The 24257-nt window shown below is 34.9% G+C and overlaps 1 protein-coding gene across 2 annotated transcripts in view; it reads right to left on the bottom strand.

Moving 5' to 3' along the window:
• The window catches only part of SCLT1 (sodium channel and clathrin linker 1), a 256303-nt gene that overhangs the window by 130402 nt on the left and 101644 nt on the right, over window positions 1-24257 (bottom strand). For both annotated transcript variants that reach the window (XM_079919329.1, XM_079919328.1), the window contains one exon: window positions 21655-21725. In XM_079919329.1, coding sequence (XP_079775455.1) covers window positions 21655-21725 — 71 coding nt within the window. The remainder of the gene's footprint in view (window positions 1-21654; window positions 21726-24257) is intronic.

Raw genomic sequence — 24257 nt, 5'->3', positions numbered from 1 at the left:
CCTGAAGCCAAGATTCATTGTACACATCTTGGTGGTTCAACCAGGAGACAAAGAATGTCTTTGTATGCAGAAAGACCATAGAGTACTTGTGTCTGGATGTCCTCCTATGCTTCCCTATGCTCTTTTTCTTACTGCACAACATACTTTGCCTGTAAATAGAAGCCTTATGGGAGTATGCTCTGTGGAGTCTTGTGAGTCATTTCAAATATTCAAACTTGTAAAATTTTTAAAGTTGTCAACAAAAATAATTCTCATTTTATTTTATGAAGGAACTTTAATAACTATATATTTATACTATCTTACGTGGAAATGTTTTAGACATATGTGTACTTATGTATATACTGTTATAAAGGTCAAAACCTGTTTTCATTAAAAAAATTTGATAGATAGCCTCATACACCAGAGAGCAGACAGCAGAAGCAAGAAGAACTACAATTCTGCAGCCTGTGGAAGGAAAACCACATTCACCAAAAGACAGACAAAATGAAAAGGCAGAGGACTATGTACCAGATGAAGGAACAAGATAAAACCCCAGAAAAACAACTAAATGAAGTGGAGATAGGCAACCTTCCTGCAAAAGAATTCAGAATAATGATAGTGAAGATGATCCAGGACCTCAGAAAAAGAATGGAGGCAAAGATCGAGAAGATGCAAGAAATGTTTAACAAAGACCTAGAAGAATTAAAGAACAAGCACTTAAAAGAACTAAAAGACAAACAAACAGAGATGAACAATACAATAACTGAAATGAAATGTATACTAGAAGGAATCAATAGCAGAATAACTGAGGCAGAAGAATGGATAAGTGACCTAGAAGACAGATTGGTGGAATTCACTACCACGGAACAGAATAAAGAAAAAAGAATGAAAAGAAATGAAGACAGCCTAAGAGACCTCTGGGCAACATTAAATGCAACAACATTCGCATTATAGGGGTCCCAGAAGGAGAAGAGAGAGAGAAAGGACCTGAGAAAATATTTGAACAGATTATAGTTGAAAACTTCCCTAACATGGGAAAGGAAACAGTCACCCAAGCCCAGGAAGCACAGAGAATCCCAGGCAATATAAACCCAAACAGAAACACGCTGAGACACACAGTAATCAAACTGACAAAAATTAAAGACAAAGAAAAATTACTGAAAGCAACAATGGAAAAATGACAAATAACATACAAGGGAACTCAGCAGAAACTCTACAAGCCAGAAGGGAGTGGCACAATATATTTAAAGTGATGAAAGGGAAGAACCTACAACCAAGATTACTCTACCTGGCAAGGATCTCTTTCAGATTTGATGGAGAAATCAAAAGCTTTACAGAGAAGCAAAGGCTTAAGAGAATTCAGCCACACCAAACCAGCTCTACAACAAATGCTAAAGGAAATTCTCTAAGTGGGAAACACAAGAGAAGAAAACACCGTACAAAAACAAACCCATAACAGTTAAGAAAATGTTAATAGGAACATACATATTGAAAATTACCTTAAACATGAATGGATTAAATGCTCCAACCAAAAGACACAGGCTTGCTGAATGGATACGAAAACAAGACCCATATATATGCTGTCTACAAAAGACCGACTTCAGACCTAGGGACACATACAGACTGAAAGTTAGGGGATGGAAAAAGATATTCCATGCTAATGGAAATCAAAAGAAAGCTGGAGTAGCAATACTCATCTCAGATAAAATAGACTTTAAAATAAAGAATGTTACAAGAGACAAGGAAGGACACTACATAATGATCAGAGGATCAAGTCAAGAAGAAGATATAACAATTATAAATATATATGCACCCGACATAGGAGCACCTCAATATATAAGGCCACTGCTAACAGCTATAAAAAAGGAAATTGACAGTAACACAATAGAAGTGGGGGACTTCAACACCTCACTTACACCAGTGGACAGATCATCCAGACAGAAAATTAATTAGGGACACAAGCTTTAAATGACATAATAGAGCAGATAGATTTAATTGACATCTATATGACATTCCATCCAGAAACAGATTACACTTTCTTCTCAACTGCACACGGAACATTCTCCAGGATAGATTACATCCTGGGTCACAAATCAAGCCTCAGTAAATTTAAGAAAACTGAAATCATATCAAGCATCTTTTGTGACCACAACGCTATGAGATTAGAATTACAGGGAAAAAAAGTAAAAAACACAAACACATTGAGGCTAAACAATACATTACTGAATAACCAAGAGATCACTGAAGAAATCAAAGAGGAAATCAAAAAATACCTAGACACAAATAACAAAGAAAACACGACCATCAAAACCTATGGGATACAGCAAAAGGAGTTCTAAAAGGAAAGTTTATAGCAATATAATCCTACCTCAAGAAACAAGAAAAGTCTCAAATAAACAACCTAACCTTATACCTAAAGGAACTAGAGAAAGAAGAACAAACAAAACCCAAAGTTAGTAGATGGAAAGAAATCATTAAGATCAGAGCAGAAATAAATGAAATAGAAATAAAGTAAACAATAGCGAAGATCAATAAAACTAAAAGCTGTTTTTTTGAGAAGATATACAAAATGGATAAACGTTTAGTTAGACTCATCAAGAAAAAGAGAGAGAGGACTCAAATCAATAAAATTAGAAATGAAAAGGAGAAGTTACAGTGGACACCACAGAAAACAGAGCATCATAAGAGACTACTACAAGCAACTCTATGCCAATAAAATGGACAACCTGGAAGAAATGGACAAATTCTTAGCAAGGTATCATCTTCCAAGACTGAACCAGGAGGAAATAGAAAATATGAACAGACTAATCACTAGTAATGAAATTGAAACTGTGATTAAAAATCTTCCAACAAACAAAAGTCCAGGACCACATGGCTTCACAGGTGAATTCTATCAAACATTAAGAGAAGAGCTAACACTTATCCTCCTCAAACTCTTCCCAAAAATTATAGACGAAAGAACACTCCCAAACTCATTCTGAGGCCACCATCACCCTGATACCAAAACCAGACAGAGATATTACAAAAAAAGAAAATTACAGACCAAAAACACTGATGAATATAGATGCAAAAATACTCAACAAAACACTAGCAAACAGAATCTAACAACACATTAAAAGGATCATACACCATGATCAAGTGGGATTTATCCCAGGGATGCAAGGATTCTTCAATATATACAAATCAATCAATGTGATACACCATATTAACAAATTGAAGGATAAAAACCATATGATCATCTCAATAGATGCAGAAAAAGCTTTTGACAAAATTCAACACCCATTTATGATAAAAACTCTCCAGAAAGTGGGCATAGAGGGAAACTACCTCACCATAATAAAGGCCATATACGACAAATCCACAGCAAGCATCATTCTCAATGGTGAAAACCTGAAAGCATTTCCTCTAAGATCAGGAAAAAGACAAGGATGTCCACTCTCACTGTTATTATTCAACATAGTTTTGGAAGTCCTAGCAATCAGAAAAGAAAAAGAAATAAAAGGAATACAAATTGGAAAAAAAGAAGTAAAACTGTCACTCTTTGCAGACGACATGATACGATACAGACAGAATCCTAAAGATGGCACCAGAAAACTACTAGAGCTAATCAATGAATTCCGTAAAGTTGCAGGATACAAAATTAATGCACAGAAATCTCTTGCATTCCTATACACTAAAAACGAAAGATCAGCAAGAGAAATTAAGGAAACAATCCTATTCACCATTGTAACAAAAAGAATAAAATACCTAGGAATAAACCTACCTAAGGAGGTAAAAGACCTGTACTCAGAAAACTGTAAGACACTGATGAAAGAAATCAAAGATGACACAAACAGATGGAGAGACATACCATGTTCTTAATTTGGAAGAAGCAACATTGTGAAAATGACTATACTACCCAAGGCAATCTACAGATTCAACACAATCGCTATCAAATTACAAGTAGCAGTTTTTTACAGAACTAGAACAAAATATCTTAAAATTTGTATGGAGACACAAAAGATCCCAAATAGCCAAAGCAGTCTTGAGGGAAAAAAACAGAGCTGGAGGAATCAGACTCCCTGACTTCAGACTATACTACAAAGCTACAGTAATCAAGACAATATGGTACTGGCACAAAAACAGAAATATAGATCAGTGGAAAAGGACAGAAAGCCCAGAGATAAACCCACGCACCTATGGTCAACTAATGTATGACAAAGGAGGCAAGGATATACAATGGAGAAAAGTCACTCTTTTCAATAGTGGTGCTAGGAAAACTGGACAGCTATATGTAAAAGAATGAAACTAGAACACTCCCTAACATCATACACAAAAATAAACTCAAAATGGATTAAAGACCTAAATGTAAGACCAGACAATATGAAACTCTTAGAGGAAAACATAGGAAGAACACTCTTTGACATAAATCACAGCAAGCTCTTTTTTGATCCACCTCCTAGAGAAATGGAAATAAAAATAAACAAATGGGACTTAATGAAACTTTAAAGCTTTTGCACAACAAAGGAAACTACAAACAAGACGAAAAGACAACCCTCAGTATGGGAGTAAATATTTGCAAACGAATCAACAGACAAAGCATTAATCTCCAAAACATATAAACAGCTCATGCAGCTCAGTATTAAAAAACAAACAACTCAATCAAAAAATGGGCAAAGACCTAAATAGACATTTCTCCAAAGAAGACATACAGATTGCCAAGAGGCACGTGAAAAGCTTCTCAACAGCACTAATTATTAGAGAAATGCAAATCAAAACTACATTGAGGTTATCACCTCACACCAGTTAGAATGGGCATCATCAGAAAATCTACAAACAGCAAATGCTGGAGAGGGTGTGGAGGAAAGGGAACCCTCTTGCAGTGTTGGTGGGAATGTAAATTGATACAGCCACTAGGGAGAACAGTATGGAGGTTCCTTAAAAAACTAAAAATAGAATTACCATATGACCCAGCAATCCCATCACTGGGCATATACCCAGAGAAAACCATAATTCAAAAGGACACATGCACCCCAATGTTCACTGCAGCACTATTTACAGTACCCAGGTCATGGAAGCAACCTAAATGCCCATCGACAGACAAATGGATAAAGAAGGTGTGGTACATATATACAATGGAATATTACTCAGCCATAAAAAGGAACGAAATTGAGTCATCTGTTGAGACGTGGATGGATCTAGAGACTGTCATACAGAGTGAAGTAAGTCAGAAAGAGAAAAACAAATATCACCTATTAACATATATATGTGGAATCTAGAAAAATGGTACAGATGAACCAGTTTGCAAGGCAGAAATAGAGACACAGATGTAGAGAAAATGTATTGGACACCAAGAGGGGAAAGTGGCCGGGGAGGGGTGGTGGTGCTGGGATGAATTGGGAGATTGGGATTGACATATATACACTAATATGTATAAAGTAGATGACTAATAAGAACCTGCTGTTTAAAAAATAAATAAAATTAAATTTTAAAAACTTGATAAATAATAAGAATACTTATATTCCTACAAAGGAATATTTTAAAAAACACATTTTTCATTTCCAGGTATGCTTCCATGTCAAAGAATTTAAAATTTCTAAGATTTTTCTTTAACATAATTTTCATCACTTATATTAAAGAGATTTGATCTTTAAAAAGCAAAGATTTGCTCTGTTAAGCAAAGTATAACCAGATATAACATAAAACAGAGGATATAATTAAATGTAGTTTATATAATATATATTTAAATTATAGCATTAACTTGTACAGAAATTAAACTGCTTTAATTATTAATACCATTTTTTTTTGAGATCTGAGTCCATTTTAAGATAAATTTTTGTCTGTTTTTGCAGGCTCATATCAAGAGAACTCTAGAAATGTGTACAATATTTCTTTCATACAATGAAAAGTGATAATATTTTGAGAGAAATAAAACTAGTTTTTATGGATTTGATACATATTCTAAATTTTAAAATTTAAAATAAAAGAAAAATGCATACACTAGCTACTTTAGTAAGTTCTTCTGTAAGTATCCAGTAAAATAAAGCCAATCATTTGTGCTTAAAAAGTTTAGAAAATCTCCAAACAATTTTAGACAAAGTTCTGAATTTTTAAGATCACTTCTGCTTTTAGGAAACTGATAGTAAGTAGGAAAACTGGAAAAAAGTTTATTTTAATTTTTTCTCCTTTCAATTTTTAGTAGCAGTCTAATTAAAATTATTCAAAGGACAGAAGCCTACAAAGAAACTCTTAAAAGCAATAGATACTAATAATCCATGTACTGAGTTTCCAAAACTTTACAACAGAGGCTACTCAGTCGTGAAAGTTCATTTGTGTATAATTCTTACATAATTCAAAATTATATACAATTCAAAGTAGTTCAAAATTCTAAGTTCTATGTTGGAACATAATTTTGCATCATACTAGCAGTAGTTCTCTATTCTTTCTTTGTATGAAAGCAAGCTTTGTCTCTATCTGAGTCTTATTCATTCAGAATGTCTGGGAATGGTACCTGCTCATCTCTGTTTTTCAGAATCTCTATAGATGATTCTGGTATACAGCTACTGCCTTAGATTTGACAGAAGAACTGCACAATCAATATGTTTATCTTTAAAAAAAGATTTTAAATCATTATTCCAAATACAATTTTAGACTTATATAACTTTGGGTACCACTGACAAAGTGGAGAACATATTAATTCATTTTCTATTATTAAATAGGTTTACACAGTGGACATGCTCAAAAAATGTTTACTATGTGCCTGTGATGTTTGGAACACTGAAGGTGTTCTTTAAGGTAAAACAAAACACACAAAGAAAGGTGAGATACAGTAATCTTTAGGAGGGTCACAAATCATACTTTAAGCATCACAGAAGATTAAAATAAAGTATCAGTATTACAATTCAGCGTAGGTAGAACATTTGCATTTAGTTCAGGGAATATTCAAGTGGGAAGTATTTACATTAAGAATTGGCAGAGGAACAGTAAATCTCACAAGCAGAGACAAAGAAAAAACTTCAGGAAGGAACAAAGTAAGTTCAAGCATAAAAGTAGGAAAGTGTAGGGCTTGTTTAGGGAAGAAGGGAACTAAGACTGAAAAGGCAATGGGGGCTACAATATCAATGGCCTTAATTGACAAGTGAGGTGATCTGTATTAATTTAAGGGCAACGGAGAGCTGCTCAAATAATGGAATCGGAGCTGCACTTCAGGAATTTAAATGAGTAAGAGGCAGGGAATGTCTAACTAGAGTGATGGTAACAATAAGCAAGTGGTTCCACTGAGAGAGATGGCACAAATTTCACAGAGACAGAATCTAAGAGATTCCATCCATCCATTCTTTGAACAAATATTTACTAAATACTTACAATATGCCAGGCACTGTGAATATAATCTGGACATGTTGAGCTTCACATGTTCGTGGTTCACTTGTTTGTTTTTAACTGTATTTCCAGAGCCCTACACTTATTTTATTGAGCACCTAACTACATTAAGCACTGTTGTCAGCACTGGTGATGCAGTGGCGAACAAGGGAGACAAAGCCCCTGACCTCATAAAGTTTACATTGTTTTAGAGAGAGACCAACAGTAAATATGTAAACAAATAAATTAGATGGTTTCACAAAGTGATAATGCAATGAAGCAAATGATATATAACAATGGGAGAGAGACCTGGGTCATCAATGACAACCTGTCTAAAGAAGGACCATTCATTTGAGCTAAGGTTTAAAGGACAATGGGGTCGATTTAAAAAAAATCTAACGTGAAAGAGTTATAGCAGAGGGAATTAATGATAAATGCAAAGAGTATGAGAAAGGTACTTAAATAAATGACAATTAGCTGGGATGTATCAGAGAGAGAAAGTGTACGGGGTAGTTAGAGAGGAAGGCAGAGAGGTCAGATCATATATGTGCCTTTAGGCATAGTGAGAATTTTGGAATTTGTTCCAGTTGTAATGAAATCCACTGAGTGTGGTAAGCAGGTGAGTGATGTGATTTGTTTGATGCTTTGAGGAGACTTCTTGGGCTGGTGTGTGGAGAATAAATAACAGTGGGATAAGAGTGAAAGCAGGGAGACGAGAGATGAGGCAAATGCAAGCAAGAGAGAGTGACGGCTTGGGGTAGCGATGATAGTGGTGATGACTGGATGTGTGATAATCTGGATACAGAGCCCACACGACTTGGATGTGGGGGTAAAACAAAGGTGAGGAATCAAGCAAAATCCCTAGGTTGGGTGAGGGTGTTGGTTACTAAGAGGGGGAAGATTTCCACTCCTTACTTCAATCACAGCAATTCCACTTTTACCAGTATACTGGGATTCTATGTATAAGATTTTTTTTAACTAAAGATAGTTTGAAAACCACTGCCCTAGCGATTCAAGTATAGAGCTCAACAAAGTGATCAAGGTCAGAGGTACCTATGTGGGAAACATTGAAAGTTTAAGTTGGGTAGGGTAAAGGTAATCATCTAAGGAGAGGGGGAAAGGTGTGTAAAATGGATAGCAATTTAAGAAATTTGTACTTTTAGTAGGCTATGGTAAGGAAATGGGAAAAGCAAAGGAAAGGAAATGGTGACAAGGGTCAGAGAAGAAATTGGGACACAAATACAAAAGACCTAGTAGAAAAATGTTCAAGAAGGACAGAAAAATCATCAATCAAAAAGAATCAATAACCAAGGAGAATGAAGTATTTTGTTTTAAGGCAAAAAAGGTACCAGTCATCTTGAGGAGAAAAAAAGAGATATGGGACCAAATCCAAATTGAAAGAAATTCTGAAGAGTGACTATAGCAAATACAGGCTCTTCTTCCAAGCAATTTCAAAGAATGAGAAGAAGAAAATATAGTAATCTGAGGAATCATCAGGGGAGGTATATATACCTGAGGTCTTGGAAGAAACACACAAGAGACTAAGATTTTTAAAAAGAATGAATATAACTGATGGAACATACCAGAAGAAACAGAGTTTAGGGTTGTACAGTTGGCAAAGACATGGGGATATAAAAATAGAAAGGAGGGAAAAAGAAAGGAATACTTCATCTGGCTCCTAGAAATTATAGCAGCAACAACAAAGGTAAGGCTCATTTCCAGAGCAAGGGAGGGAAATATCTGCTGTCTACTTATTACATTAATACTAACTCGTAAATCTATTAACAACTAATTTGTAAATATCATACAAGCCTACCTACACAGGTTGGATACTAAAGTAGAATAGAGAAGAGCAAAGACAATAAGAATTATAGTACACTGCAACACTCAAAGAAGCTCATTTTATTTCTATTGCAGAGATTAAGAAATTGTGAGATCAAGATTGACATATACACACTACTATATATAAAATAACTAATAAGAACCTACTGTACAGCACAGGATACTCTACTCAATAGTCTGTAATGGCCTATATGGGAAAAGAATCTAAAAAAAGGGGATACATGTGTATGTATCACAGATTCACTTTCCTGTACACCTGAAACTAACACAACATTGTAAATCAAATATACTCCAATAAAAAAAATTTTAAAAATAAAATTAAAAAAAAACCTAAAATTCATTCAGTTAGGCAACCTGCCCAAGTCAATAGAAAATTAAAAATAAGAATACTAACCTAGAGCTGTCTGACTTCAAAACCTATGCTCTTTATACTTCACACCGCACAGAAGTGCACTTTTAGGTTAGGTGTGCAAATATGGAGTGTTTGCAAAATAAAATTATAATTATCAGTAAAATACATATTTTGAAATAAACCAGTAATCACCTATTAGAGGCAAAAGTTCCAAACAATGAAGTTATGAATTTGTTTCTGCTCTTGACCAGTAGGTTCTAGAAGTAAAGTCTCATATTCTTCTTTACGCCCCTGAAAGATTAAGTGGGAAAGATACAAACAGTTTTGAATAGGGGGTGACCAACTAACCCCTTAAATAACAGTAAAGTAAAACAGTGTGAAGAGACAGGAAACTGACAGCAAAAACCTATTTTTTATCTTAAAACATGTTTTCTATGCTCAGAAAACTAGCTGCCAACACATAAGGAACTGTCTGGCAATTCTTATGACTAAGCACGTCTGCTCAGGGCCATTTCTCACATGGGATAGTTTCCAAGAGACACTATGAATCAAAACTAGTGATCCATGAATTCCAGATTTCCATAGCATTTTTATAATAAAAGACGCAATATTATTCAAATTGGAACATGAAACATCTGAGAAAAATCTGTTATCTCAGCTAAAATAAAACTATTACCTCGCAAAGGTACATATACAGTAGTCCCCATATGTTCCAAGACTCTCAGGGGATGCCTGAAACTGTAGAGTGTACTGAGCCTTATGTATATACCATGTTTTTTCCTATATGTACGCATCTATGGTAAAGTTAAAATCGGGCACAAGAAGAGATTACTGACAATAACTAATAAAACAATTATAACAATATACTGTAATAAAAGTTATGTGAATGTGGTCTTTTTCTCTCTCTCTCATTGTACAGATTTAATGCCTTTTTCATCTTAACTAACACTTTTTATGTACTATGGCTGTAACTTTTGCAGTCTGAGGTGCAACAGCAAAATCGGCATGAATTTCTTTCTCCTTCTTCACAATTTTACGGATAGAAGATTCGTTTTTACCATTGATCTTAGCAACCTCAGCAGAAGATTTTTTTCTTTCTTTATTAAATAGAGAGATTTCACCTCTTCATTAAAGGAAGCACTTTAAAGTTTCTCTTTGGCATATCTGAATTGCCAGCATCACTACTTGTGTGCTTTGGGGCCATTATTAAGTAGAGTAAGGGTTACTTGAACACAAGCACTGCAGTACCCTGAGTGTCAACCTGATAGCCGAGACCCCACAAGTGATGGGATATGGCCGGATACAGTGGACAAAATGATGATTCACGACTGGGCAAGATAAAGCAGGATGGCACAAGACTTCATCACACAGGACTACTAACTGGACACATATTACTGCATGGGTGAAGAATATAAAATATAATTTTCTAAATAATGACAGTTGTGCCCCAAAAGATCAATGGCAAAATACACAAATAGAAAACCCACGTAAATTAGTTCAGCTTTGCCCCTCTGGTGAAGTGCAATTTAATTAATTAACTGACTTAATGACTCAAAAAGGTTCTTTTGAGCACTTGCCATGTATCTAGCACTGTCTTAGATGATGGCAAGGTAAAAAGGCTAAATTATGATCCACGCCTTTAAGGAGCTTAAAAACTAGCAAAGAAAGATTGATTTGCAAAGAATTAAGTAAATTAAAGTGTTAAAAATACTGTGACAGATACACGTGCAGTCTACAGCTGAGGCACAAAGGAAGGCATGTTTGGTTCTACCTGGGGAGGAAGAAACACAGATTCGGAAAATGATTTCTAGAAGACAGCACACTTCTGAACCTTGAAAGTCGAGAAGATATTTATCAGGAAAGGGTATTTTAGGCAGCCTGAACAATGTGAGCAAAGGTAGGGATTTGTGAAATAGCATGGCTTGTTTGGGAAACCAACAATAGTTCAGGAAATTGAGATGCAGGGTGACAAGATATAGAGTTAAGTCGCCAGGGGTCACGTCGTAGAAGACTTCATGTCATGCTAGAAAATTTGGATTATATCCCATAGGCATTTTGTAGCCACTGAAGGAGACTGACATGTTCAGATTCTATTTTTGAAAGATCACTTTGATGATAGTACAAAAAAGAAGGAAGATGGAGAAGAGGTAAGCCAAATTGGAGGTTACTGCAGTAGCTCAGATGAGATGACGGATTGAGCAAAGGCAATAACAATATAATGATGCAGAGGTGAAGGATCTGAGAGACATTCAGAAAGTAGAGTTGGGACAGAAAAGCATTTAGGATACCTCCTAGTTTTCTGAAGCAGAAACTGGATGATGCCATTTATAAATACAAAGGGAAGATTCAGGAGATATAATAACAAGCTTAGTTTAGTGTTACGGACCTATCTGGGTGGAGATAACCAGGAGAACCTCAAGCTACAAAAATTTAATGGGCTCTTACCTTTAGAGATTATTGAAGCCACAAAAGTGTACATGAGATGAAACAGGTCAAATTTCAACAATTTTGAGGCTGTCACATCATACATAAACTTATTAAAGACTATTTCTAAACTCAGAGCACATATCTCTATAAGTTCTCAATAAATACAAAATAAATAGATTGGTAAGTTATAGACTGTTTATATGAAAACAGTTATCTATGGCTGCTAATGAGATCATTCCTTAGTGGCTAAAAGTTTTTTCTAATAAATATTCTGATAATGCCACTCTGATGAGAGGATAATATGAACCCCTGTGCAAATGCTTTAGAGTCAATCTTTACAGTACATTCTTTTACAAAGGTAATATTGGTTATTCCTGATAATTCAGGAATATATTGCGTATATATTCCTGATATATATTGCGTATATATTCCTGATATATATTGCGTATATATTCCTGATATATATTGCGTATATATTCCTGATATACGCAAACGAAATCCTTTCCTTCAAAGATTTTAAAAGGCAGATATGAAATCTGAGCACATATGGCTTGAAAAATATTTCCATAACTCAGCTAGATACACATTATAAACAAATATATATGACAAAAAAATCACCTGAAGAAAAACAGCATACAATCTCAGTTAAAATGAATAAATGCTCAGTATATCCACAAGAAAAGAAGGGTAAAAATCTGGCGGAATGAACCAGAGACGTCTTCCTGGAGAAGGCAAGTTTTAACCAGATTTATAAAATTGTAAATTTTCTACAAAACAGAATAATGATCAAAGGCAAACAGGAAGGAACCAAAAGTTCTTCCATGAGAAACAGCAAAATGACTATTATACATAACTAGAGGGTTGGGAAGGACCAGGTGAATGAAGATTCTTTGAAACTAGGCTGACAAGTTTTCTCTGCTATGATAGGGTATCAGCAGAAACTCTCAAAAAGGAAGACGATAAAAGCTTTAATTATAAATTCACATGATTCTCATTTTTTTTTTGCACCATAACATCAGACAACAAATGAAACTAATATGTTTTCAGTTTAAGTACAAACTTAAACAAAGCTAGTGTTTAAAGAGTTTCTAAGGTAGTTATTCTTGGCATGGATATATAGGGCATCTCAAAACTTAAATTCTGGTAATATCAATATGCCCATCATTCAGAATCTGTCAAACTTGAAAGCAACATCCTTTTCCCTAAAAGAAGCATCTGCTTATCCTTATGTTCCTTCAAATCTGTGGCAGGAAAAGCAAGCATAGTTTTATGTATACAACTCTGAACTGCTTAGTGTTAAGCTATGGAATACTGTCAGTAAATATTATGGCAAAGTTGCTCATGGACAATTAAACACTTAAGACATTTTAGGCTTTAGAAAACCCAAACTATCTTTGTTAATCTCCAACTTATAATCTTTAGGCCCAAATGTCCAAAAGTCAAATGACACAGTTGTCAAAAAACAATGTATCCACTCATCATTCTTTCTTTAACAATCAACCTTACTGTTGTGAATACTGTCAGAAAGTCCGGCTTAGAAACGCACTAGATGAGCAATTACAAGATGCAAGTTCTAATTTGGCTCCTCTTCGAATTTGTGGTGCAACCCTGGACAAGACAATTTCTGAGACTTTGGTTCAGTTTGGTTTTCTTCCATAAATTTAGGAACTTGAACTAAATGATTAAGATAACTTTAGCCATAAAATTTCATGATTTTTCCCGTCCTTTAGCCCAATATCACCATTTTCTCTATATATAGCCTTTTATTTGCATTTTTATTTTCTATTTTCATTATCATCATATCATAGAGGTCGTTATGAACCAGTTTCCTTACTCATTTTCCTTCCAAAATCTCCACACCCAGACTTATCCCACATATACCATAACTCTCATATTCTCTTTTTTCTTCTACTCTTTTTTGAACCTTGAGTGCAGAGTTGAGTTAATCACAGTATTCTTTTCATAACCCCATTATCTACCCATGACCATTAGCTATGAAAGACCTGCTCTTATTTGTTTATTTTCGTTGTTTTCCTCTTCATTCCCAATCGCTCTCTCATTCCCCTTCATTTTGTAGGTTCACATTAAAATATGATATATCCATATACTGGTAAAACATACATTGTTATTTGCATGTATGTGTTTTTGTACTATAGATCCATATCTCTTTTTACTTTCTTAATATAAACCTTGTTTTCTAGATCTACCTATGCTGCTGTTTCTACATCTTTACATGTAAATACATGTTTCTAAATGATGCACAGTATTCCATGGGATGCAATTACCACATTTTACTATCCATTTCCTTAGTGACAGACACTTAGGCCACCTATAATTCCCTACTTCTACAAATAGTCTACTTGTAGACAATCATTAGACATAATCACTAACTTGAAATTAGGGCATACTATTTCTGGAAATGTTTTTATTTAATTCTTTAATAGCATATGCACTGCACACACACACACTATATATATACGAATGTGTATATATATGTACACACACATACTTTTAAATTATTTTACTATATATGAGAATATGAATATATAACTAAATATATATATATAACTAAAACATACATATACATAATCAATACACACTATTGATTAAAACATTTGAAATGTATATGAATTGCATGATACTGCAGTCTTCTTTTGTACCTTGTTATTACACTCCACATTATATTTTTGACATTGATAACTGGGTCTGATGTAGTATCTCATTATTTAACTTGCATTTTTCTGACTGCTATGACTTCTGAAATGTTTGTTCATATCCTTTGCCCAATAGTCTATGGATTTTTATTTTTATTGATGCTTAGGTAATGTATCCTCAACACTAATACGCTGTCAGTTATGTGCATTGCAAATGTCTTCTCACAGACTGTGGGCTGCCTTTTCATTTGACTTATATTAATTTTTGTAACAGAAGTTTTACATTTTAACATACTCAAATATATCAATCTTTTCCTTTTTGGCTTGCATTTAAATTTTGATTAAGAAGTACTTCCCTAGCAAAATTTATTAAAGGGAGATTTTCAGATATTTTAAAATCTGCAAAGCTTTTGATTTTTACATTTACTTATTTAATCCATAAAACCATGTAAATGCCTAAATGTGAAAAGCAAAACTTCACACTTTTTTTTTCCATAGATAGCAACAATTCCTAACATGATTGCTTCCCTACTGATTTATAATGCCACCTCTGTCATGTACTAAACTATACATATATTCTTCCTTCCGTTCTATGTTGCCAAACTCAAGTTCTTGTAAATAACATTGCATTTTACTCTTCTATAGAATTGTTTTCATAAATGACACTTTACCATTTCATGATGTTAGGATTACCAAGTTTCTCTCTCACATACATACACACACACACTATAGGGGTTTTAATATGAACTCTATTAAGACTGATTTTAAAAATATGGGAAGACTTATTCTCATTAGAGAATTTAATGTTCCCAACCAACTAAATTTTCTGTTTAGTTCATCTGTATATCTTGTATTTCCTCGCTGAGACTTTCCATTTCCTTGTTGGGAATGTTTTTCATTTGTTTCAAGCTTATTCATAATTTCTCATTAATGCATTTTATGATGGCTGTTTAAAATTTCTGTCACATAATTTTAACATCTCTGTCATCTAAGTGTTGGGTCTACTGATTGTCTTTTTCATTTGAATTGAGATTTTCCTGATTCTTGGCATGATGAGTGACTTTGATAGAAACCTAACAAATAAGTTTTAGATTATTTTAGTTTATCTCCTCTGATACCTTTCTTTTGGGGGAATAAGGTGCTGTCTTTTACTGCGAGGTAGAGGTAGAAGTCCAAACTCCCTACTAGGCCTTTCTAGGATGGGTACAGGTGGGTACAGGTAGGATGGGTACAGGTGGGTACATAGTTTTTTTCCTTTGGTACCTGGCTAGAGTACAGAGATTGTTCAAAGTTTTTTGTCATGCTTGGCTTCTCCTTTCCTGGTCCTTTGGCTAGAAGGAGAAAGTCTCTGTTGGCACTTTTCTTTTTTGGTCTGTGCCTTGTTGGTATTGTCAAATTGCTGGCTTCTTCTGTTCCAACTCTGGGATATATGGGGCAAAAAAGCAAAAACAAACTCAAATCAAAAAGTCAAGGGAACTGACCACAGTGTCATTCCTTGGATCCTGAGGCACCTAGCCAATCTGCTTTCTTCTCTCCACCTTTCGGTCTTCCTATGTTTGTTTTGTATTTATGTCCTGGGGTTTTAGTTGTTCTTAGCAGGAGGAACAGGTGAAAGCACTGATCCATCTTCTCACCATTGATTTTTAATAATAATGTTTACTATAACTCAACACCTAGTTAAACCTTTTTTTTCTCTTTAGTTACTAAGGTTATTATTTCTAACATTTTTCAGAACATGTACACTCATAAACTACTTTGGGTATTTAACTGATATCCAGCTGGAACGAGTCTCCCTGCTTCCATGTTTTGCCTCTCTACAAGTCTATTTTCAATACAGCAGTCAGAGTGATCAATCCCATTAAAATATAAATCGGATCATGTCAATCTTCTGTTAAAACCTATTTCTATTTCATCCATAGTAAAAAATCAAAGTCCTCACAATGGCCTACAAGGCCCCATATCACCTTGTTTCCTACCGTCTGTAACATTTCTGACCTTATCTCCTACTACCCTCTTCCTACTTTACTGTGTTCCAGATATACTAGCGTGAGAAACTGTAAAAATGGTCCAAAATTCTTCCCTCTCTTATTCACATCTTTGCAACATGATGTTGAAAATCTTCCCATCAAAAGGGGTATCTTTTTCCCTATCCTTTGAATTTGGGTTCACCATGTGACTTGCTTTGCCATGAGAAATTACCAAAAATTGGGTTGGCTAAAAGGTTCGTTCAGTTTTTTCCATAAGATGGCTCTAGTAACACTTAGTTGTCTTTAACTTCATTTGAAACAATTTTATTAGATTGTGACAGCTGTCGTATCAGTGTGCATTTAAAAAAATACATCAAAATTGGTGAATTTTTGTGTAGCCGTTTTAATATTGAAGACGGAAGGAAAAAAGCAACATTTTTGGCATAGTATGCTTTATTTACTTCAGAAAAGGTAAAAACGGAACACAAAAAAGATTTGTGCAGTGTATGGAGAAGGTGCTGTGACTGATTGAACATGTCAAACGTGGTTTGCGAAGTTTCGTGCTGGAGATTTCTTGCTGGGCGATCCTCCACCGTCAGGTAGACCAGTTGAAGTTGATAGCGATCAAATCGAGACATTAAGTGAGAACAATCAATGTTATACCATGCGGGAGATAGCCAAAATACTCAAAATATCCAAATCAAGCGTTGAAAATCATTTGCGCCAGCTTGGTTATGTGAATTGCTTTGATGTTTGGGTTCCACGTAAGTGAAAAAAACCTTGACCATATTTCCACATGCAATTCTCTACTTAAAAGTAATGAAAACGTTCCATTTTTAAAACAAATTGTGACGGGTGATAAAAAGTGGATACTGCACAATAATGTGGAATGGAAGAGATCATGGGGCAAGTGAAATGAACCACCATCAACCACACCAAAGGCCGGTCTTCATCCAAAGAAGGTGATGTTGTGTATATGGTAGGATTGGAAGGGAGTCCTATATTATGAGCTCCTTCCGGAAAACGAAACGATTAATTCCAATAAGTACTGCTCCCAGTTAGACCAACTGAAAGCATTACTCGATGAAAAGCGTCCAGAATTAGTCAACAGAAAATGTATAATCTTCCATCAAGATAATGCAAGACCGCATGTTTCTTTGATGACCAGGCAAAAAACAGTTACGGCTTGGCTGGGAAGTTCTGATTCATCTGCCATATTCGTCAGACATTGCATCTTCAGATTTCCATTTATTTCAGTCTTTACAAAATTCTCTTAATGGAATGAACTTCAATTCCCTGGAGGACTGTAAAAGACATCTGGAATAGTTCTTTGCTCAAAAAGATAAAAAGTTTTAGGAAGATGGAATTATGAAGCTGCCTGAAAAACGGCAGAAGGTAGTGGAACAAAAGGGTGAATACGTTGTTCAATAAAGTTTTGGTGAAAATGAAAAATGTGTCTTTTATTCTTATTTAAAAACCAAAGGCACTTTTTGGTCAACCCAATATGATCCAAGAGAGACTTGGAAAGTATTTGTACGTTGGGATTTGCTCTCTTGCTATTCTGGGGAATGGCCAAGTGAAGAAGTAAGATGTGCCTTGTTGACCTGGTGAAGAGACTGCCAATTGCCAGACAGGTTTATCATCTGCTGCCAACTACCAGACCATGCTGCTAGCAGACCGACCAGCTGGCTAGAGACAAATAGACAAGTTCAGTAGATATCAGCCCTGCAGGCCCAGACCAGAAAGCCTGTTCTCTTCTCTCCCAAATCATAATCTAAATAAGTTATTGTTTTGAGTCACCAAGTTTTGCAATGGTTTGTTACTCAGAAATAGATAAGAGGCATCTATCTTCCTCGCTGTTCCCCAAGCACATTTCCACCTCTGCAATGGCAAGTTCTTTACTCTAGACACTTTCCCTGTATTGCATGGATTATTTGTTCACATCCTTCAAGTCTTTGTTCAAATCTCAACCTCTTAGGGAGGCTTACTTTGAATACTCTACTAAAAATAAACTGCAACTTCACCACTGTCCCTAGCACTCCAGATCTCTCATCCTGATCTTTTGTTTTGTTTTGTTCTTCTCTAGCACTAATTGTCTCCTAACCTACTGAGATACTGTGTTTATTGTCTGCTTGCTCCTGCTGGATGTAAGTTCCAAAAGGACAGAAGTCTTCAACTGTATTATACATTGATATACCCCAGGTGTAGAGCCTGGCAATAGTAGATGCTTGCTAGATATTTATTAAATAAATGGATTCAATGTTTCAGAGATGTCTGTTAGATCAAGTTGTTAATCACATAAATCATATCTTCTATATCTATCAGTCACTTAAAGATTTAAAATCCTTACTATGATTATGGACTTGTTCTGCCACGCCTTATATTTCTGTCAGTTTATGCTTTAGGGTCTAGTGTTTTTATCATAAAACAATTTTAAAAGGAAGTTTAAAAAAATGTATAACAAAACATTCAACCAAGTTGGCCTTTCTTTTAAATGTCTTAATTAGATAAGTTTCACTTTAATTTCTTTAGTAGTACTAAAATTTTATTTAATAATAACAATAAACAATAATAACACCCAAGACTAACTTACGGCTAACTATTATGTATTTACTGTTCTAAAACTGCTCTAATTGTAATGTTCAACGAAGAAGTAGCCTTTTTCACAGTGGAAAGTGAATAAGAATTTAACTAATAAATATAGCACATCCATGTAATAGTATACTATATAATGTTATGGTTGATAATATTGATATGATATTCATATAATCTATAAGAAAAAACAATTAGGCTATTAGACAGTGTGTATATCATCCCCCCTTTTTTAAACTAAAATACTTAAATACACAAACCTAAGTTATACATTTAAAAAGTTAATAATAGTTAACTCTAAATAATGGAATTATGAGATTTTTATTTTCCACTTAAAAAGAGTTGTATAATAAAGAATTTGTCTGGTCTTTGTCTAAGTTTCTAGGATGGAGAATATAAACCCTTGGAATTTCCCAAGTAATAGCAGTATCTTTGTTATTCATGGTAGGCACTTGGGACTACCCCTAAGTTTATGCTAATGAAATGACTCACGGTAGGCCCCATATAATTAGAGGGTTGGAGCTTTGAGCCACGTGATATAGGCCCAACCTCCTGACTCTCAGGGAGGGAAGAAGGTCTGGAGACTAAGTTCAGTCAAGTGATCAATTATTCATTCGATCAGTCATAATACTTAAAATTCAGCTTATTCATATAAGGTTTTGCTCTATGATGCAGTCATTATAAATACTATTTAATTATAATATAAATTTATTTACATTGAATATAAGTCAAATGCACATAATGAAACTCCAATAAAAACTCAGGACACTGAGGCTTAGGTGAGATTCCTGGTTAGCGAACACACTGCTGTGCCAGGATGTTGACACACCCTGATTCCATGGGCAGAGGACACAGAAGCTCTGCTTTTGGGACCTTCCTAGATCTCACCCAGTTAAGTCTCTTCTTTTGGCTGGTTTTGATTTATGTCCTTTATAATAAAATTTTAATCACAAGTATGGTGCTTTCCTGAGTTTTCTGAGCCATTTTCAAGAACTATTGAGCCTGGGGGTTAGTGAGAACACCCACATTTGTATTCAATTGGTCAGAGGTATGAGTGGCCTGGGGACCCCTGAACTTGTGGCTGGCATCTGAGTGAGTGTAGTCACATTGGGGATTGTGCTCTTAACCTGTGGAGTCTGTAATAACTTACTGTCAGAATTGTACTGCAATTTGATATATTTTCATACTATCTAAAGTATTACTATTACTATTATAATTTAAAAAGCCACTTCTATTTTGAAAAAAAGAGGAAGAAGATCTTGCAATTATATAAATCATTAGTATTTTAAATTGCAAAATCAATAACTTTGAAAGAAATAAGAAGAACTAAATAAGAGCCAACAAGTAAAAATGGCTAGGGGAAAAGAAGGTAAATTTATTAAATTAAATTTAAAAGTTCATGAAGGTAATAAGAGAAAAATATGAAAACTGGTATATAAAATTTTGTAAAATAAAAAATAATTTCGTGAAATAAGTTTTCCTTCAAAACAAAACCAATATAATGCATTTGCAGGGCAAAATACATGATGGTGGGAAAAATAAATAGCAAGGTTCATTTAACAAACAGTAACTTACAAGTTTTGTAAAATATAAATTTACATTACAATTTAAAGATATTTCTACATGACAGAATCACAGCAAAAAACCTTATATGACTAAGCTTCTGAATTTTAAGTATTATGACTAAGGGGAATGAAATGTGAAAAAATGTTTTTTTTGTCATTTAGAGTTTTTCCCGTGAAGTCTATTGACGCAATGATTTTTAAACCACTGGACCATAATATAGACATACGGTATTAAGTTGCCTGGTTTTTAAAAACCCCTTATTGGCTGCCTTCTCCTCCCCTTCCCTATCTCACTTCCCCACTCCTCTCCTGGTATTACCTCTACTGGTATTACCTCTAAATAAACTACGTGCTTTCAAACTCTTAGGGTCTGCTTATGGGAGAATACAAAGAAAGATATGTGTAGAAAAATTTTTTAAGAGGACTGATTTTCTTTCTCTCTTTTTTTTTTTTTGAGCTCTAAAATCCGTATAAACATTTATTCTGCCCCTGCCTGGCAGTGGGGAAGAGGGGATCCGGGAATTGGGGATCTGCGGGCCATTACAGACAGCCCCCGGAGGTGGGCGGGGCTCTGGTGGGAAGACAGTGTCCAGAGGCCAATGGGCCCTGGGGTGTTCAGAAGGCAAGGCCCTGGGGGCTGATGGAGGGGCTGGCTTGGTTCCCAGAAGTCCCAGGAAGAGGACTGACTTTCTTCCATAAGCACTAGTTTTGCCATCATGGAACAGCCCTTCACATATATGTATTACAGTTGTTGCCTGACTGATAGTCTTGATTTCAGTTTCTTCTTGTCCCAAAAGATCATGCACACAAGAAGCTACTGACAGCAGCTTAAAAGGGAGGAAAAAATAAAAACACTCACGGGAAAAATTATGACACCAGTGCTTCCCCTGAAGAAAAGTAATTATTAATAAAATAACAAAAATCATTTTTGAAAATACCTAAGTTGTTTTCGGAGTTGCTCGATTTCCACATTTTGTTCAGTTACTGTTTTCAAAAAGTGTTGATTAGTCTGTGAAAAGAAAAAAAATAGAAACATTCAGTATCAGAACATTTAAAACTGTATCTTTAAAGACTAACTACAGGGTATATGAGTAGAAATAAATGAAATGAAGTCATAATAATAATTAGATTTTTTAATGATAAAATATAACCCTGGCCATCTTTCTGTGCCTTCACTACTTCAGTGGACACCTGCTTCACTTCAAACTACCTGCATTTGCATTTCTGTATCCTCTGGCTTTTTCTGACCTTCTGAGCCTCCTTTGCTCACCAAACTATGCAGAAGGCTATATAGGTGGTGTAGAATTCATGCCCCCAGCCTGTTCTGTAAGAGCCCCAAAACAATGACCGAATGGAATTGGTGGGTAAAAATCCCCAACTCCCATGCCCTGTGGTGGAATAACTGAGGCTGTTTCTTTACTGGCTTCCACAGTTCAGCAGTGGGATTAAGTTTCAGTTACCCACAGTGTTAATTTGCTTGATTGTTAAAAACCCGTTATTGGCTACCTTCTCTTCCCTTCCTAGTCTTGTTTCTCCACTCCCCTACTGGTTTTTCATGGTATTATCTCCCAAATAAATGACATGCTCTGGAACCCTTTCCTCCGGGTCTGCTAATGCTAAAGTAAGTTATGAAGCAGTCTTCCAACTGTAGCATAAAATTTTCTAAGGGAATTGATTATCTTCTCTAAGTGCTGGTTTTACCCCAACTTCATATTTTTAATACACTTTTCTATTTCCCTCTACTTGGGATGTCCTCATTCAGCCAGCATTCATCCCTGCATAACCTGTGTGGTCACTCTAAGGCAAAACTGATTGCTTCCTTTCTGCATTTTGATAAAACTTTACATATACTTTTACAATGCACATTGCACCGTACTTAAGTACTATGTTTAAAGTCTACGTATATTCCTGGCTACAACATGTGACTGTTTTCGAAGACCAGCTGCACCCAGAACTCCCAGCATCTAGCACATGATTCAGTACATTCTAAGCACTTATACCTTTGAGGAATGAATGAGTGAATGAATGAATGCCTTAACTGAGACATGAAAGAGAGTCTGAGGACTGCATCTTTATCTTTATCTCGGGAAGTAAACTACTCCAGAACAGAATTTAGTATTCAATTCACAGACCACAATTTAAGAGACCAATTATGGCATGCAGAGAAAGAGGGATACAATAATGAAAGGTAGGTAAATTACACCACACCAGAAAAGTTAAAACAAAAAACTGTAACACTGGGCATGAGTTACAACAGACATATGATTATATGCAAATAATTGAAGGGTTGACTTAAAAAAGAATTGAGCTTGTTCTATGTTACTCCCAAAGATAAAACCATATGTCAGTGGGAGGAAGCCTGGTAAGAGAGATTTTAGCTTTCTAATAATCAGAGTTCAAAGGAACAGGCTCTTTGGGGAAATGACAAGATCTCTTACAGGAGATATTCAAAGCAGAGGCTAGAGGATCATCTAAACTGTAAAGCATTTAATAGAAGGATGCCTATATCACTTGAGGGAAAGGATGATCTTTAATATCATTTCAAATTCTCCTGTAAAGCTATCTCAACGACTTCAGACCAAATTGATTCCCTTTTATAATGTTTATAATGTACCATTCATGTTTTACTATATATAGTCTTGGAACTGGCATAATTAATGCTTGTGATTTTTATTATTTGGGAGCACCTTAAAGGTAGATTATGTAGAGTAATTAGCAGAAGTATAAATTAGAATCGTGAATTTTAAGAAGCTGGTGTTGGGAACAAACACACATAACTTGCTAGCAAGCCTAGGAAGAGCTCAACAGCTGCATCTGAATATGGCTTTATGATGCTCTGTATTTACGGTCACAAAAAAATTATATACTATACCTATACTATAGAATCTGGAGATTCATAAAGGTTCAGAGAATCCCTTTCAATCATCTATCTTAGCGCCTTATTCACCGATTATTTCATATGTCATTTCTGTTTTTCCAACTAGACAGGGGCTTTGTGGATAGATACACATTTCTTTTGCAACTAGAGAAACTATAGCAGTAGAAGGAACTTAGTATGCAATTAACAAATATTTTTGAGTTACTTTATAGAGATGAGTAAGTCTCAAGAAAAATATGATTTCAGTAAAGAGAATTTCTAGGAAATGTAAACTCTTATTGCATCTACAATAAAGATAAATAAATATAAAGTTGTATTTTTAGGTACCATTCGGGTCAGGGCATTTTACCTTCTGCATGTCACTGAAGTACATTGGTTATAAAAGATTTTATTTATTTGTTATATACTCATCAATTTATTATACATCTATAGGAGCCTATTCATTTCATGAGTTTATTCATGTAATCAGAAAACTTTTTGATGGAAATTATTTGATTTTGACTCAAACTTGCTCCTATGACCATGCTCTGAATGCTCTTTGAGACTTTACAAAATCTTTACTATCACTTAAACCTCCTTTACACTTAGTAGAGTCATGTTTAATACCTTAACGATTGATACATTAAGAAAAACTCAAGTCTTAAAAATTTCTCTTAGCCAATT

This window comes from Stenella coeruleoalba (assembly GCF_951394435.1).
Source record: "Stenella coeruleoalba genome assembly, chromosome: 4".
NCBI classification, from domain to species: domain Eukaryota; kingdom Metazoa; phylum Chordata; class Mammalia; order Artiodactyla; family Delphinidae; genus Stenella; species Stenella coeruleoalba.
This window is presented reverse-complemented; position numbering and strand designations above follow the sequence as displayed.